Genomic DNA, 17,136 nt, shown 5'->3' on the forward strand with positions numbered 1-17,136 from the left:
CGCTTCATTCTCTTACTTACACCAATTAGTGCGAATAGTCCTATGTTTTGTTCCGAAAACATGATTGTGTTTTTTTATGGAGGTGTTACCCGATACATTCTGCATGTACTGTCTTCCACTTTGCGGAGTTGTAGCAATTCTAAATTCTGAAATGATTCTGGTCCCAGTCAATGTGAATAAGAGATGGCAGACCTATGGTAATGCCTACATTTGACATTTTGTTCTGTCGTGCACCAAAATGGTTTGAGTACATTCCACTGTCTGACTCTAGATTCTTTCAGGGAAGGGACACTGTTACACTCACAGTACATGATAGCAACCTTCGGTATTGGGTCATTTAAAACAGGATCTAGGCTCTGCCACAATCTTGTGGGGGATATAGCAGTTATCATTCCCATTGCAAGGACAAGCAACCCGAGGTGAGTCAGTGAACTGCCATGGTGCTTAGGAGATGGCCCCAGAGTGAGTGATCAGAGAGTATTTAGTAAATTGACATTGCTTTAAGTTGGGCTCAGCCAGCAGCTGAATTCTTTCCTGTAAGTAAAGGAATACATCAGTGTGTGGTGGTCAAAAACCCTCTAGAAAGGAAAATTCTGAATAAACACTATAAAATATGTAAGCATTTTCCAAATCCCATGGTTAAACATGAAGCAAATGTTAATTATGTGTTTATGATCAGAGTCAGCTTTAAACTTAAAAATTAATGGATGAGAGTAAGATGGACCCTAAATTTTGTCTGTTTCTTCATCATTTTTACTTACTTAACAGAAATCACAGTAATTCTTTAAAACATTTCCTTGAATAAAAGAGATGCTTAATGTTAGAGGAGAATGCCAGTCATGTGAGCTTCCTTAAAATTATATACATGCTAGGTAATAGTTGCCTTTCTTTGTAATCCTTCACATTCTGAAAATGAAACAAAGTGGTTATGACAAATGGCTAACCTGTCAGTCAGCCAGTTTTTAACTAACGTCATGAAAATTAAACCAATGGACGTTTTCTTCTTCAGTGGATTTGCTACCTTAGAGAGGTGGCTGAAACATTGTGATAAATGTTATAAGGAAGCTGGTGGCAGGCTGCATAGCAGTGCTGAGCCTGGGCGGTGGAAGCCAGCCTTTGGCTCTACGGTTAGGGAGATCCTTTGTTAGGCACTGCATTTAGAAAACCATTGTCTTCAGTTGAGACTGGTTTTCTCTTTGAGGAGGATTTTGTTCATTCGATGTTCTAAGAGCTCCTTGTTGTGGATAATCATTCGTACGATCACATTTCTAGCAACATCCTTTATTTCTCCTCTTGTTTGTCCTCCTTTTTTATATGCAGTCCCAGTACGAGCATATTGTGATTTATTTCATATCTAGTAGGACCTCGTTTTATGTGTCCAGTACTTTCCAAGATCCTTCACCTAAGCTGAAAATCAGGCATAAAAGCAAACTCCATTAATGTCTTCCTTATGTAAACATACCAGCACACTTTTTTAAAAAAAGATTTATTATTTATTTATTTATCCCCCTCCACCCCCAGCAGCTTGCTTGCTGTCTGCTCTCTGTGTCCATTCACTGTGTGTTCTTCTGTGTCTGCTTGTCTGCCTTTGTTACATCATCTTGCTGTGTCAGCTCTCCGCGGGCACAACCAGCTTCCCTTGACAAAGAGACAACTTCACCTCTCCACGGGAGAAAAACCCAGGGCTTCCCATATGGTAGATGGGAGCTCAATCGATTGAGCCACAGCTGCCTCCTCATACCAGCACACTTTTTAAAATAAGTAAGGCAAATAAACACTCTGGAAACAATAAGTTAGCAAGATTACTCATGGAAATAATTTTTAAAAATTTTAATTTTCTCTCTCTGCCTTATTTTTTCAATTGCCAATTGCATACGCTTGAATTCACATGTGTCGAGTTCACGTAAATCGAGTTCCTACTGTGATTACATTCTCTAGTATAAATCATTTATCTATGTTAAAACAGGAGTTATGCATACTGAAAGCTACTCATGCAAACGAAACAAAACAAAAATGGTCAGCCACATGATATTGGGCTACTGCAGTTTGATAATTTAGCAACCCATAAAAAATAGCTTGTTAGAAGATGGCATAAATATTTATGTTGGCTACTTGCTCAATGAAACCAGTAATCATTCTCATTATTTCCATTTATTCTAAATTATAATTCAATGTGGTGGAAATAAAATTGTACTGGGACATATCATGTTTATTTTGCATCTGTTGGCACTTTCTGAAACTGTAGAATTTGCCTGAGAAGGTTCTTCTTGATTGTATTTCTGTATTCAGGTGTCTTTCTCTACTTGCTTCTATATTCTGAGGCATGCCCAATTTCCTTACTTAATAATAAAACAGTCATGACTCATTATAAATCAGTAGGGATTCAGCTATAAGGAGCAATACATCATGAAAGCAGCACAGGCTATCACTGGAGATAATAAGCAGGTGCATTAATATTCATGCTTTATGAAATCCTGGTTGTGCTGCTAAAAAGCTATGGAATACATTCCAGGTTTAATGTTCACCAGTAGATGCTTGCCAGCGATTTCCAAATAGTTCTTTGAGCAGTTCATTCAGGGCATCGCTAGTTATTGAGAAAACTTTTATCCCTAGTTTCATTTACTTAATCGTACACTTGGCTAATATTCCTTGGTGGGTGTGTATAATCCTCTATGAACTTTGGGCCTTTCTTTGTCTCAGCTGAAAGTGCTAGTCTGTAAGACTGATTGCAAAGGAGTGTCTGTGTATGCGATGTGTGTGTAGTATGGGCTGGCGGCACACCAAAGGGGGAAAATCTACATGTATTGTCCTGTACAGTAAAGTGTTTTCCTAGTGTCAAAGAAATGCAATTTAGACTTTGTTCCTGTATAGAATGATTTAAGATGGGTGTGTGTGCAATTAATGCTATGCTACAGTGAATGCAAAGGCATTAGAAAGTATAAGGATGCACAGGTTGGATTTTGCCCAAATCCAGAGGACATCATCACAAACCCCTCTCCCATGTCCCTAAAATACATGCTAACGTATGGGATCTCTTGGTATTGGAAGTTTAGCATTAATTCCCTCTTCATGCTTAGTAAGTGTGCCAAATATTGGCTTATAATTCCATCTAAACAATTTCTTTACAATTGATACACACCTGTATATGTCCACAGCCACACTGGAATCTGAGTAAAAGTGGCATCAATGAAGTAAGGAAAAAGTATTTCACAATGGGGCATACATTACTAATTGCCTCAATCAACTTAATCTTAAACTGAGAAGGAATTGAAAAAAACAATAACAACAGAAACAGAAACCTTGGCTATGATACAATTATACTGGGACATTTAAAAAGTTTAAAAAGTAATTATAGGAACCTATGAAATCATCTGCTGCTGATGGTATATTTTGCTGCCTTTTTCATGAGATGGTAGACACCACCAAATTGGGACACTATTATCACCAATCTCTCTAAGACAGGGGATCTTAGCCTTTTTTGTTCCATGGACCCCTTTGACAGAAGGGAAAAACCACAGACCCCTTACTAAGTCCACACTATGTGTATTATTTAATAAATAGATCACAGCTGTACTAACACATCTCCACAAGAATAATGTTTTTTGAATTTCAATTTTAGCTCATGGACCCTTGGTTAAGAACTGCTGCTCTAAGAGAAGAGACGGAAAAGCTACCTACTAAATGCTTTTATGGAGTACTCAGCATTCCATTCACTAACTACTTTTCATGTTTCACTTATACATAAATATGGGTAGTTAGATACCTAACTACAATTGTATCTTACCATATGTGGTAGATTGAATTATGTACTTCAATTTAGACACTCAAGATTAAGACACTCTTAATCTTGATCCACATTCCTGTGGATAGGAACCCATTGTAAAGAGAATCTTAAAGATGATATTTTAAATTAAGGTGTGGCACAAGTAAGTGCAATCAGATCTTCATCTGAGTTACAGGAGACCTTATAAAGAGAAAGACACAGGAACCCAGAGTCAGAGAAAGCCCCAGGGAGGAGCCAGAAACCAGAAGCCAGTGGGAACCCAGAAAAGAAAGGAAATGACATGGTGGTGTGACGGAAGGCCAAGGAGCCCCAAGAATTGCCAGCGAGCCAGCTGGCACCAGGACACCACAGTATTTGGGAATAAAGCACGCCTTGCCAAGATCTTGATGTTGGATTTTTGGCCTCTTAAACTGTGAGCCAATAAACACTTGTTGTTTAAGCCAATCCATTGTGTGGCATTTGTCTTTGGAGTTCAGGAAAAACAAAATGGCACTTACACTGAGTATTAAGGAAAGGTTTTCTTCAAAATATCTCTCAGAAAAGCAAACACTGCCTTATGTTCCAATGCCTACAAAATCTCATATTACTTTTATTTTATTTTGAACACAGTTGTATTCACAAACATTAAAACAATGTTAATCAAAATTTATTTTTGATCTTACTTAGGTCAGCTGATGGATGCCATTCAAGAAAAAAAGAGACAAACTGCTCACAGAAGTAGTTGTTTTTGTTGGTGGCATGGCCTCAAAATTGTAAATATATGAGTCATTGTAAATAAGGCTTTTAATGATCACTTTAAATAGAAATACAGAACTTTTTGTTGAAAAATAGGCAGATTTTGCTAATCAACGAAAAGAACATGAAGAACTAGAATCAAGATTCTATCTCTATCTTGAATAAGATGAAATAACATCTCTAACCCTGAAGCACAGTCTGTGATGGAGGGTTGCCAAACGCAGTAATGGTCAATCGTGTTTCAAGACGATACTGTGATGAGCTTTGAAGTTACTGATCTCAGGCAGAGGACTGTTGTAGACGGTTGGTGGCACATCCTGAGAATCTGGAACAGTGGGGTTGGAGCAGGCTGGCTGAGAGTGAGCACTGGCACGCTTCAACACGAGTGGCCTGCAGGAAGCCAGTCCAGGAAGAATTCACCTCATTCGTGTGATCATTCCCAAGGGAACCACAAGAACTGTGTTATTAAGAATGTAAGATGGGGAAGCAGATGTGGCTCAAGTGATAGGGCTTCCACCTACCATATGGGAGGACCCAGGTTTGATCCCTGTGGCCTCCTGGTGAAAAAAAAGAAGACAAAGTGTGCCCGCGCGGTGAGCCAGTGTCCATACAAGTGAGTCACAGAGCAAAGTGATGACACCTCAAAAGAGAGACAAGGGAAGAGTCAAGGTGAAGCACAAAAGAGACCGGAAACTGAGGTGGCACAATTGACAGGGAACCTCTCTCCCCATCAGAGGTCCCAGGATCGAATCCCGGTGAATCCTAGAGGAGAAAAAATGAGAAGAGAAGACAACACAGACAGGAAAAAGAGCAGGATGGGAGGAGGGGAAGGGGGAAAATAAATAAATAAATAAATCTTTAATTAAAAAAAAAAAGAAAAGAATATAAGATGGATGGTTTCTCCTTTCTGCCCCATGGGATCTAAGCCCTCTCTCAATCAGAAGCAGAGTGGGCATCAGCATCTCAGAATCCTCAAGACTGGGGAATGAACAATGGGCTAAGTAGACTTATTATTCTACTATAGACTCATTATTATTCTAGCAATGGAAGAACTCTCTTATCGTTGATAAAAAAGGCAGAGGCCACCAGAGGTTCTGAGGGATGGGGGAGGGAAAAATAGGTGTAATATGGGGGCATTTTTGGGACATTGGAGTTGTCCTGCATGACATTGCAGTGATGGCTACAGGCCACTGTATATTTTGTCATAATCTACAAAATTGTGTGGAGCAGAGTATAAACCATAATGTAAACTGTAATCCATAGTTAGTGGCAATGTTTCAATATGTGTTCATGAACTGTAACAAACGTACCACATTAAGGAGGGATGTTGTTGATGCAGAAAAGTGTGGGAGGGGGAGGAAGTGGGGCATATGGAAATCCCTTATATTTTTTATGTAACATTTATGTAATCTAAAGCACCTTTAAAAATTTTAAAAAATTAATTAAAAAAGGATGAGGAAAAAATAATAAAATTCAATAGTAGGTGAAGAAACTTCCATGAACCCAAAAAAATTGTGATCAGAAATATTCTAGTGAATTAAAAAAAGTCTTTATAAAATTTTAAGGTTCAAAGTAGTTACAAGAACTCAGAAGATAGTGTGAGACATACAAGATGAAATAAGAGATGGCAGAGCTCAGGGAAGGAATGTGGAAAAGAGAAAATTGCAGACTTAAGGGTCAAATTGGAAGTTCCACAAACATTAACACCCCAAATCATAACATGGGACATGACTGTGTGAGCAAAACGAAAAGTTACAAAGGAGTATAGACATAGGAGCAGAGAAAAACAGCATATGCATAATTATTGTCTATAATGTTGGAAAAGAAATAATAAAGGACAGGGTTTCAAAATGACTTAAAAGAATAAAGGAAGACTTGAAAGGGAAAGGGGAAATGGGCCTAAAAAATGACAGGCAGCAATCAATAAACTTAGCATGATTGTTACATTCAAAATAAAAAAGGAATACATTGACCATCCAAGCAATAAAACCAGTCCTCCTGTAATGATGAAAAAATTTCCAGATCCCAGTTTTCTCAGATTTCTCCTTGGCATCTGTATTGGTCAGCCAAAGTGGTGCTGATACAAAGTACCAGAAATTGGTTGGATTTTATAAAGGGTGTTTATGTGGGGTAGAAGCTTACAGTCACAAAGCCATAAAGGGTGAATTATTTCCGTCACCAAAGTCTGTTCCCATGTGTTGGAGCAAGATGGCTGCTGGTCTCTGCAGGGGTTCAGCCTTCCTCCTCCTTTTCAGGCTCCATGGTCCCAGCTTCTTCCAATTCAGCTGTAGGCTGGGATGAGCCTCCACTTTCTCCCAGCTCTCATTTCTTGCCAGTCTCAGCTGCTCTGTTTTCTCCACAAGGTCAGCTGTAGGCTGTCAGACTCTCCTCTTCCTGGGACCTGTGCCATGTCTATGGAGCCATCTCTATTCCTTTTTGTTCTTCTGTGTGTTTACTTCCCAGGGCTCCAGCATTAAAACTCCTACTCTCTCCTCTGCTGCTTCATTTTCTCTGTGAATCCCCGCCCATCAAGGAGACAGGGACTCAACATCCTACTGGCACTGATCATAATTTAATAATAAAAGTAAAACCTCTGAATTTAATACAGTCTAATATACCCAGAGGAACAGACCAGTTTACAAACACAATCCAATATCTATCTTTGGGACTCATAAATAATACTAAACTGCTACAGCATTAATCAATATTGTTAAAACAGTGAAATAATGCCGCCAATTCCTAAAGGAAAAAATGTGGCCCAATAATTTTACTCTCAGCCTAATTATTGGTCAAGTATAAAGAAAGTAGTATTTTGGTTGTAGGCTACATAGTTCTCATGAACTTTGCTGAATAATGTAATGTAGTACAGATCAAAGTTCAGGTATTGGGGGGAGCAGACAAAACTAGCAGAAATACTGGAAATAAAGCACTGAAAATAGAGTTAAAGGAAATGTGTGGTTTCTAATTATAGGGCAGGATGTAGAAATTTTTTCAAACTACATCAACATAGAAATGATATATGGTGTGAGGAAGTAGAATATTTTGATTTTCTCATCTTTTATTGACAAGGGAAGAAGATATAATTTCAGGTACTAAATAAAATAGTAGAGGTATAAGATATTCAAAGAGTTATAAGAAAAATAATGTAAGTAAAATAGGGTAGTAGAGGGGAAGGAGGCAGAAAAAGCAGAAATAATGTTGTCAATAAGTAAATAAAGTCTTCAAAAAGAAAAAAATGTATATTAAATGAAGTTTAAACTATAAAGGTAATACTGTAATTAGAAACAAAATAGTAAAAGCTTGTGTTTTAGAAAAATGCATGAAAACAATATGGTGAAAGGCTAAATAAAAGAAGAAACAACTTGGCTTTATATGTCCTGATATAGAATGATGTTCAATATGCATTGCTAAGCAGAAAGAACTTGCAAAATAGCATGCAATCATTTACATAAAATTAAGTACATTTGTTCATTTATTTATATAATAAAATAAATGAATAATTGTTCATTTATTTATATAATAAAATAAATGAACAACAAATATAAATTGTATATGCTTGTTTATTAATGGAATAGCATGTTTCTCTCAAATGATACTTCACTGAATAGTGGTTGACTCAATTGGTACACTGCAGACAAAGTAATTGTTATGGCCTCGTATCCTGTATCAGTGAATATTTGTGTGTTATAACACCAATCTGTATGCGGCCCTCTCAGATTATTCCAATCTTCAATGAACTCCCTTCCCTTTGATTTGCAACAATTTTAGACTGTAACATATTTTAACATTAAGTAATATCATTATTTTCTAAAAGTATATAAAATAACTTTGTCTTTATGGAGGATGTGAGACTGATTCTCAAGCCCTTTGACTCTAGATTCTGGTATTTAAAGTGCTACTGATTTGAAGCAAAGGGCTCAGGTAGATGATAATGATTGTACCTGCTGATATATATGGGGTGTTCATAGGCAATGAATAAGAAACTGAGGCACAGAGAAGTTAATTACCTCAGATCAAAAACTAGCGAGAGACAGAACTAGGATTTTAACCAAGGCAGAGCTGGTGCACATAATTAGGTATGTGATCTGGCCAGTTATTTAATATCACTGCTTTTTCTTTCTCCACTGGTGAAAGGTGGAAAGTAACAAATTATTTTTTAAAGGTATTATGAGAATTATTAAGAAAATACGCCCAAGAACTGTGCAATCATGAAGCTCTAAAGCAAATGGAAGGTATTATTTTTGCTGTTGCTACCTTCATGCTGTCATTATTGACAAGCATCATGTTGACTCCACTCTCAGAGGAGCAAGGATTTCACTTGTATTCCTCTAGAGATAAATGGCTTTCTACAATTACACACTGATTTTCGAACCTCAAAATGCACGCACTTGCTCAATTGCACAATATCCATACCCTAAAATAACTTATACTCTTCTGAGGGAGACTATATGATGTAAGTGTCACAAGGTGCAAAGACCTAGCGGAGAGAAAAGGGGAATGGAAGGATTGTGAGACTCAAGGTGTTAAACCAACTCCCCCCTGCTTGGAAAGAAAGCCTTGCTATTTCAAATTCCAATGCTGTTTCTGAGGTAAAAGCATCAACACGTTTTGCATTGTATTTATGCTACACAGCAACCTTGTTTGCCCCATCTTGAGTCCTCCTCTTCCAGCACCTTTTCCCACAAAGACTGTCCTTGACCATCACCAGAAATGAATTTGATTTCTCCAATGCAGAAGGTAATTGGATTTTTTTTTAACTGAATGCATACCTTCAATGAGTGTTGCTGCTTCTTCCAGTTTAGCTGCAGGTGACTTGACATTGATCTGATGATAAAGAATTGGAACTGGGGGCTGAAAATGACCAGCTGACTGGCATCAGAATGTTCCTTGCCTCATTTTGCCATTTTTCTGTGAAAATGCTTTATCCTTGGATATCATTTTTACAAAACATGTTGCTGTAATAATTGGCCATACTGTAGCAGATTGCCTCCTTCTAGAAAATATAAAAAGTATTTTCCAGACAGTACCCCGGAGAAAACATTGGATATTGAATAAAACCTACCCAGTAATCACTTTGTTATTTGAAAATATTTATTACCATGTAGACTCTTTCTGGAACAGGATAAATATTGCTGAACAGAATTAATTAAATAATTTAAAAAGCTAGTTAAGCATGAAATATTTACATTTTATTTACTTAATCTTTAGGTTTAGGTAAATAAAATTTAACAGAAAAATTGTTAAATTATCATATTTGGAAGAATAGCAATTCTTTCCTCAGTGGCAGTTGTGATAGAAAACTATTTAGGCCCAAGAATATTTGGGTATTTTAATTTCTCTACTTACACTTTTCTTCATCTTTTAGTTAACAATATAATTCACTTGTTTCATGGTTAATTTCTTTTCCATCATCTTCCCTTTTCTCATTTTGATAAATATCATGAATCTTTTTTGACTGAAAATGCATTTGTCTGAGTGAGAAAATAAAATTCTGTATTTTTTAAGTATCAAGAAGAAAATAAATAGATGAGAAAATCATCAATCTATTATTTCAAAGAGAAATAAGCTTCTTTCTGAAAATAAGTGAAATAAGTGTTTTTCTTTTTTGGAAGTCTCAGTATTAGTTTCATTCACATTTATCAAAGCATTTAACACTTTAAAAGAAATTAAATTTTAAAACAATTTGTTTTCTTTTCAGATTGGGTAATGAACCATTTATGCCCAGTTTTATTCACCAGGAGATGTGGTAAAGGATGCATAGTATTTTTCTTTTCCTGAAGCATCTATAGTAGGTGATTGGGTATCAGTTTCTAGATACAGCAAATTAAGTTATATGGGCTCTAAATTATACAGAGTTGGTATAAATTCCTTACATTATTCAATGAAGGTCAATGAACTAGATTTGGTTCTCATCAACCCAGAGAAGTTTACCTCTATTCCAGAAATAATGTCAAGAAAGAATATAAAGTAAAATCAAGGGAAGCAGATTTGGCTCTCGCCTACCACAAGGGAGGTCCCTGGTTCAGTTCCTGGTGCCTCCTAAAGAAACAAGGGAGATGCACAGATACAGCAAGTGCAAACAACAAGTGGGTGGGGAGACATAAATAAATGAAATAAATCTTTAAAAAAAAAGAATAATTAAGATCAAATCTCTCCTGGAGACAGGGCTTCTTATCTACTGTTTTGATTGCATGTTAGGTGTCTGTTTGGTGTGCCAGGGAATGTTTCCAGAGATCATTTCTTGGTGTGACTTGTTTAAGAATTGTGCCTTCCACAGGTAGTTCAGCAGAATTTTAAGGGCTCACTGATTCAGAAGGGTCCCTCCCCCATCAGAATATTTCATCATTAATGATTAAATATCACTCATTAAAAGTCAAGACATTGCTGGAAGTTAAGTTTAAATACAATATTAAAGCTTTGAGAGCAGAAGAAAAGTATAATATTTTAATGGATGATAAAAATTCTTCCTTACTCTGAATTCCTCATTCCAGATCAATTTTCTTAATTTTGAATCTATTTTATTTGCTTGAATTTGAACAGTATTAATTAAAATAATACAAAGATATATTTTCTTCTCTTGAAGTGAGGGTGGATTTTCTGGGAGAAAGGAAGAAAATGTGTGTATTCGTGTATGTGTGTGCACACATACACAATACACAATTTCATTTCTTAAAAGAAAGAAGGATACTCATTCACCACCTCCATAATTTTTTTAGGAGGCACTGGGATAGAACCCAGGACCTCATACATGGGAAGCGGGCACTCAACCACTGAGCTATACCCTTCTCCCATGTTATATTTTTAAAATAATTTTATAATAGATTACCTATTTATGATACTTTGGATATGTGTTGAAACCATTAACAGGCAATGTGTTCAAGTAGCAATTTAATTTTTAATGGATCTTTAAAAATATATACCATAATTCATTTTTTGTCATCTCCTCTTTAAACAAAAATTCATTTTGTCATTTCCTTTTTAAACACATACTTTAAAGTCTTTTACATAAAAGATCCTTAGACAATAGAAGGGATAAAGATAAATTTCCTCATTCAGCATTTTAAAGGCTAATAGAGAGAAAAAAATGTACATAAGTACAAGGAGGGAAGTGATACATGGCATGAGAAGAATGGATCAAAAACTACAGGTGGAGAACAGCTCAGACATCACAATGGTGCTGACTTTACCTAGACCGCACGAGATGGGTAGAATATGTGTATGTGGAAAAAAAGGGGAAGAACCCTTTAGAAGAAGGTCGATAATTGCTAATGGTGGTGCCAGAATGCTAGATACTTGAATAAATATACCATAGAAATGGGTATAAGTACTGTATCTTGCATATAGTTGAAGGAATAAAGGAAGAGAAGAAGAGAAGATAATATTTTGATTAGTGACATAGCTAAAAATCCACACATTTCAGGAAATGCTTGGGTTTTGGTGTTTCTGATTTAGAAATATTTTTAGTCTTTTTTTCAGTATGTTATTTTCTGAGTCCACAGAGATGTTAAAATTATCTCAAAAGGGTTCCTTTTTCATATAGGATAATCTTGATTGATATTTATTTATTTTTATTTTTTTAAGATTTATTTCTTTCTCCCCCTGCCTTGTTTCACACTCACTGTCTGCTCTCTGTGTCTGTTTGTTGTGTGCTCTCTGTGTCTGCTCATCTTCTTTTAGGAGGCACTGGAAACTGAACCCAGAACCTCTCATGTGGGAGAGAGATGCCCAATCACTTGAGCCACATCTGCTCCCTGCTTGTTGTGTCTGCTCATTGCATCAGCTCACTGCACCAGCCTGTCACGTCAGTTCACTGTCTTGCTCATCTTCTTTAGTAGACACCAGGACCAAACCCAGGACCTCCCATGTGGGAGGTGGGCGCCCAATTGCTCGAGCCACATCTGCTCCCCCTTGATTGATATTTAAAACATCTTAATATTTGAAATGTGGACTGACCTTAAGTAAGCTCATCCAGTATGTAAAGTCAAATAAACTATTAAAGTTTTTAATTAAGTATATTGTATTATTTTTTATCTCTGAAAATATTCTAAGGTTAAAATACATACATATTTTATTCTCAGTGGAGTGTAAATTATAAGCTTACATTAAAACATGGATTTAAGATTTCTGAAAGTTCCTTTTATTGCTTTAGGTCACTGATATGATGCTTCAGGACAAACCCTACCCTGATTGGGGAAAGTCTGCAAGAGCTTTCTGGAAGAAAGGGAACGTTCGGATCATTTTATTCTGGTAGGAGACGGTTTCATTTATTCATTGATATCTTGCCTCATTCATTAAAGGATATGAGTTAGATGCAATTTTCTTTAGATACAGAATTCTGTCAGAAAGGTTCTTTCAGTTGATGTGCTGCTTCATTAAAATGATTAAAACCATTACCCTAATTATTATATAAATTAATTTCTGCTAACGTATTCCTGCATACACACATTCTTAAGTTCTGCTAATATAATGATGAAATACAAGATGTCACCAGAGGTAAGTAAGTTTGTGACTCACACAAACAAGCTGTAATTTTCATCAATGAAATTGATGTGAAAGTCTGTCTCCAGTAAATATTAAATTTCCAGTGTGTTTGATAGGGTATGATTTTGTCTGAGGAGGTCACACAGAGAGGGAACCTCTTCACAAACCCCATCTGGCTTATTGGCATTTCTCCTTTATGTCGCTTCCTTTAGCTCTGCAGCTCAATCGCTGCAATTAAAAAAACAATCCATGTGTTATGGAACTTTTGTATTTTGTGGAGTCACCGTTATTTATGTGTATTTGAAAAAGTTTAAACAGAAAAGAAAGAATGTAGAGGCAGCTAGAAGGGAGCTTTATCTGGCTGTGGACACAGCCCAACTCAAACTCAATCTGGTGCCTGATATGTGATGCATAGTGACACTCAGAAACACTGAAAATGATGATAGCTGATAGCTTGTGTCTGGTAAGTTCTATCCTGCTTTTGAAATGAAAGAAAAAAAAATCTGTTTATTCTTGGAGTCAATTCAATTCTGGGGTTGAATTTTTCTATTTTTCCCGAAAAAGTTACAAAGTTCACAATAACGCAGTACTTGGGGAAAGTATACAATCTAAGCTATCTTGGTGCTTTCACACTATCCAATGTTGCAAGAGGTATTTGACATTTTGAACTCAATTCTTAGCAGGTAAACAAAAGTGGATTTTTCAATAATGTTGTAAAAATGAATATGAGTTTTATAGCTGTTTATTCAGAGCTTGTCTCCATGAGTCCAGTGTGGCCTATTTTTGTGGTGCTTTTTAACCTCCATGTATTTTTTTGTTTTTAAGCTCACCATATAGCTTGTCTGGCTAATATATAATACAATAAAGATGGCATACATTTATTGAGAGTGTGTTCTGCTCCCAGCACTGTGCTAAGCACTTTACAGTCTCTGTTTTACTCATTTAATTCTAGCAACGCTGTCAGATAGGGGCACTTATTATCCACATAGGTCTCTGACTCCAGAACTCCGTGGCACACCTGTTTTCATCATTACACTAGGCTGCTCTAGGGGAACAAAGAATACGTAAGTGTGCAAATTTCCCAGTGACTATTGTTACTTATTCTTTAGTTAGTGGTGACAATAAGAACTATGAAATTCTGACAAATCCCTCGTTCTGTGTCCTAACTCCCCAACCCAACAGAATTCTCTAGAAGGGTTTTGAAATTGTTTTTTAAAAGAGAAAGGTCCTAACATCACAAGTTTTTGTGGCATCTCTCTCTTAAAACAATATCCAGTTACTATTTTTATGCGAGTTTTGTCTTATTTAATGCAGCATTCAATGCAGCCCATTGATGATTGCTCACTGCTGCTAATCCCATTTATTATTTGCAGTGGTGAGCCATTCACAGAGTAATCTGCAGTCCCCTATAATTGTCATCATAAGTTACTATTAATCATAATTGATGTGTTCGAGGAGAGGAGTCTGTATTAAAGGTTTCCTGAAGCATCTTAGTACATTTTTTCCTTGAAAATTTTTACACAGTTCTTTCCATTACTGATTCTCTGATATATAAATGGATTTGTTTTGAGCATATACAATAATGTAGGCACAATGGATAACCTTAAATGGTTTAGAAAGAATAATTCAATTATCCACTGACTCATATTCTTGAGTGGACAGTAAGTGAAAATTTATACTTATTTTTATAGGTATTAAATTGTTTCTGTAAAAATATCAATTAGATAATATATTTGAGGGATGCTTTTTTATTGTTATATTACAAAAGTATTATTTAAAATTATAGAGATCATATAGAGAGCAAAGTCCAAATGTCAATTTAAAATATTTGTGTCCTATTTTATCCATGTCTACACAGTTGGATTTCCTTAAGAAGAGTATTCATGGTTTTTAAAAAGGGAAATCTGATATAAAAAGTGAAATAGAAATTATGTGGGAAGCAAGTTCATGCTTTCTAGATAAAAGGGATTTAGTAAGTATAAAGGGCATTTGTTTTTTCAGCACCTAAGAGATAAAATACAGAACTCGTTGTCAAGGTTTTAGATAAAATAAAAGACAGTATTTACATACTATATGTCACCTGCACAAAAAAGAGGTCTTTCTTTTGCCCTAGTTAAGGAAAAAGAGAGTAGAGTGAAATAAAATCTGTGGTGTAGAAGAATTTTGCAAAGGAGTGCTTTTAAAAGTTGAGATATTATTTTGCGGCAGTTTAAACAGCACAATGTGCGATTTTATTCTAGTAAACACACCTCTTACCTACTTGTAGCTGCTTTAAATTACAAATGCCTATCAGAAACTACTTTGTTTGCAGCTGTTTGAGGATTTCATGGACTCTTAGTCATTGTTATTTATAGGTTGAAGAACACGGTTCCTTTTTCCTTCTGTAATTGTACAAAGATGAGGCTGCTGTAACTTACGGACTTTTACATCGGCGAGGAGACTAAAAGATGGGGCTGGATTTGAAAATACTAAATGGGAAAGTGTTGTAGTTTCCTGGGCTGCTCAAGAATATACCATTAAGGGGGTCGAGTTAAACAAAAGGAATTTATTTGTTCCTGGTTTAAGGCTAGGAAATAGTCCAAATCAAGGCGTCGTCAAGGCGATGCTTTCTTCCCAGTCTGTGATGTTCTAGGCTGGCAGCCGGTGCTCCTCCCTCCTTAGCAGCTCGCATGCCAAGGCACGTGGCCATGTCTCCTGGCCTCTCCCTTGTCTTCTGGGTTCCACTGACGTTCAGCTTCTTGCTTCATGTGGCTCTCTCTCCCTTTGTCTGAGTTTCCTTATTCTTAAAAAAGATACCAGTAATAGGACATAGACCCATCCTGGGCCACACCTTAACTGAGGTAACTCAGTTACAATGGGTTGACAGCCACAGGAATGGATTAGATTTAAGTACATGTTTTTCTGGGATATATACAGCTTCAAACCACCACAGAAAGGGGGGAATATGCCATATATCTTCTCTTCCAACACCCCTTTCCAGCCTTTTTTGCTAATTAAAAAGAATAAAGATTTAAGAATCTAAATCCTAGCTGAATACCCTACATGGCCATATTTTTCAGAGGGGGTATATTTTTCATTCACTTGTGCTTGAAGTAAAAGGATATACATCAAGAGCGAGTAATATAATGATATTTGTGGTAGTTCCCATCTCCCTGTTTTATTTACTCTCAAGACCAAGTTGGGGGAGCGGACTTGGCTCAATGGATAGAGTGTCCGTCTACCACGTGGGAAGTCCAGGGTTCAAACCCAGGACCTCCTTGACCCGTGTGGAGCTGGCCCATGTGCAGTGCTGATGCACACAAGGAGTGCCGTGCCACGTGGGGTATCCCCCACATAGGGGAGCCCCACGCACAAGAAGCGCGCCCCGTAAGGAGAGCTGCCCAGAGCAAAAGAAAGTCCAGCCTGCCCAGGAGTGACACCGCACACATGGAGAGCTGATGCAGCAAGATGATGCAATAAAAAGAGTCATAGATTCCCGGGCCGCTGACAAGAATAGAAGTGGGCACAGAAGAACACATAGTGAATGGACACAGAGAGTAGACAACTTGGTCGGGGAGGGAGGGGAGAGAAATAAAGAAAAATAAATCTTAAAAAAAAAAAAAGACCAAATTGGCATGCTTTTGATAAGGAGCATCTTGGGGGTGACATTGACCCAAAGGCTTAGCTTACTATAAACACGAGGAGATCATCTGTGATTGGCAGATGAGTTGGGGAAGACGGGATCAGGAGATCTAGTGGTCCCTAGGGCTTCACAGATATTCCAGTTTGCACTTTCTGTCCTCTCTGAGGTTAGGACAGATCTCATGACTTCTTGCCCAATGAAACGCGGGTGAAAGTGATTGGTGTCACCTCTAGGTTGAAGAGGTTAGTTATGATAAGCTCCACAGGGTTCTCCTCTCTCAGCAGCCATTGTGGAAGCTTGGGTCTGGCTGGGTTCTGATCAGTACACAGTGGGCATGCAGTGTGGGTAAGAAATAATGCTTTGTGTTTAAGGTTAAGCTAGGGAGATTTGAGGATTGTTTGCTAGTGCAACAGAAACTGGTCCATACTGATGTAGACAGAAATTGATCACTAGAATTGCATGCTGCATATCAGAAATCTGAACTTTGTGACTTAAGGGCTGGACAAACAGCAAG

The 17,136-nt window shown here is 37.1% G+C and overlaps 1 protein-coding gene across 4 annotated transcripts in view; it reads left to right on the plus strand.

Moving 5' to 3' along the window:
* TMEM117 (transmembrane protein 117) overlaps nucleotides 1–17,136 on the plus strand; it is a 574,260-nt gene that overhangs the window by 320,668 nt on the left and 236,456 nt on the right. For all 4 annotated transcript variants that reach the window (XM_004447901.4, XM_058307848.2, XM_058307849.2 and 1 more), the window contains exon 5: nucleotides 12,669–12,766. In XM_004447901.4, the coding sequence (XP_004447958.1) occupies nucleotides 12,669–12,766 (98 nt within the window). The remainder of the gene's footprint in view (nucleotides 1–12,668; nucleotides 12,767–17,136) is intronic.

Source organism: Dasypus novemcinctus, chromosome 12 (assembly GCF_030445035.2).
Source record: "Dasypus novemcinctus isolate mDasNov1 chromosome 12, mDasNov1.1.hap2, whole genome shotgun sequence".
In the NCBI taxonomy this organism is placed as follows: Eukaryota; Metazoa; Chordata; class Mammalia; order Cingulata; family Dasypodidae; genus Dasypus; species Dasypus novemcinctus.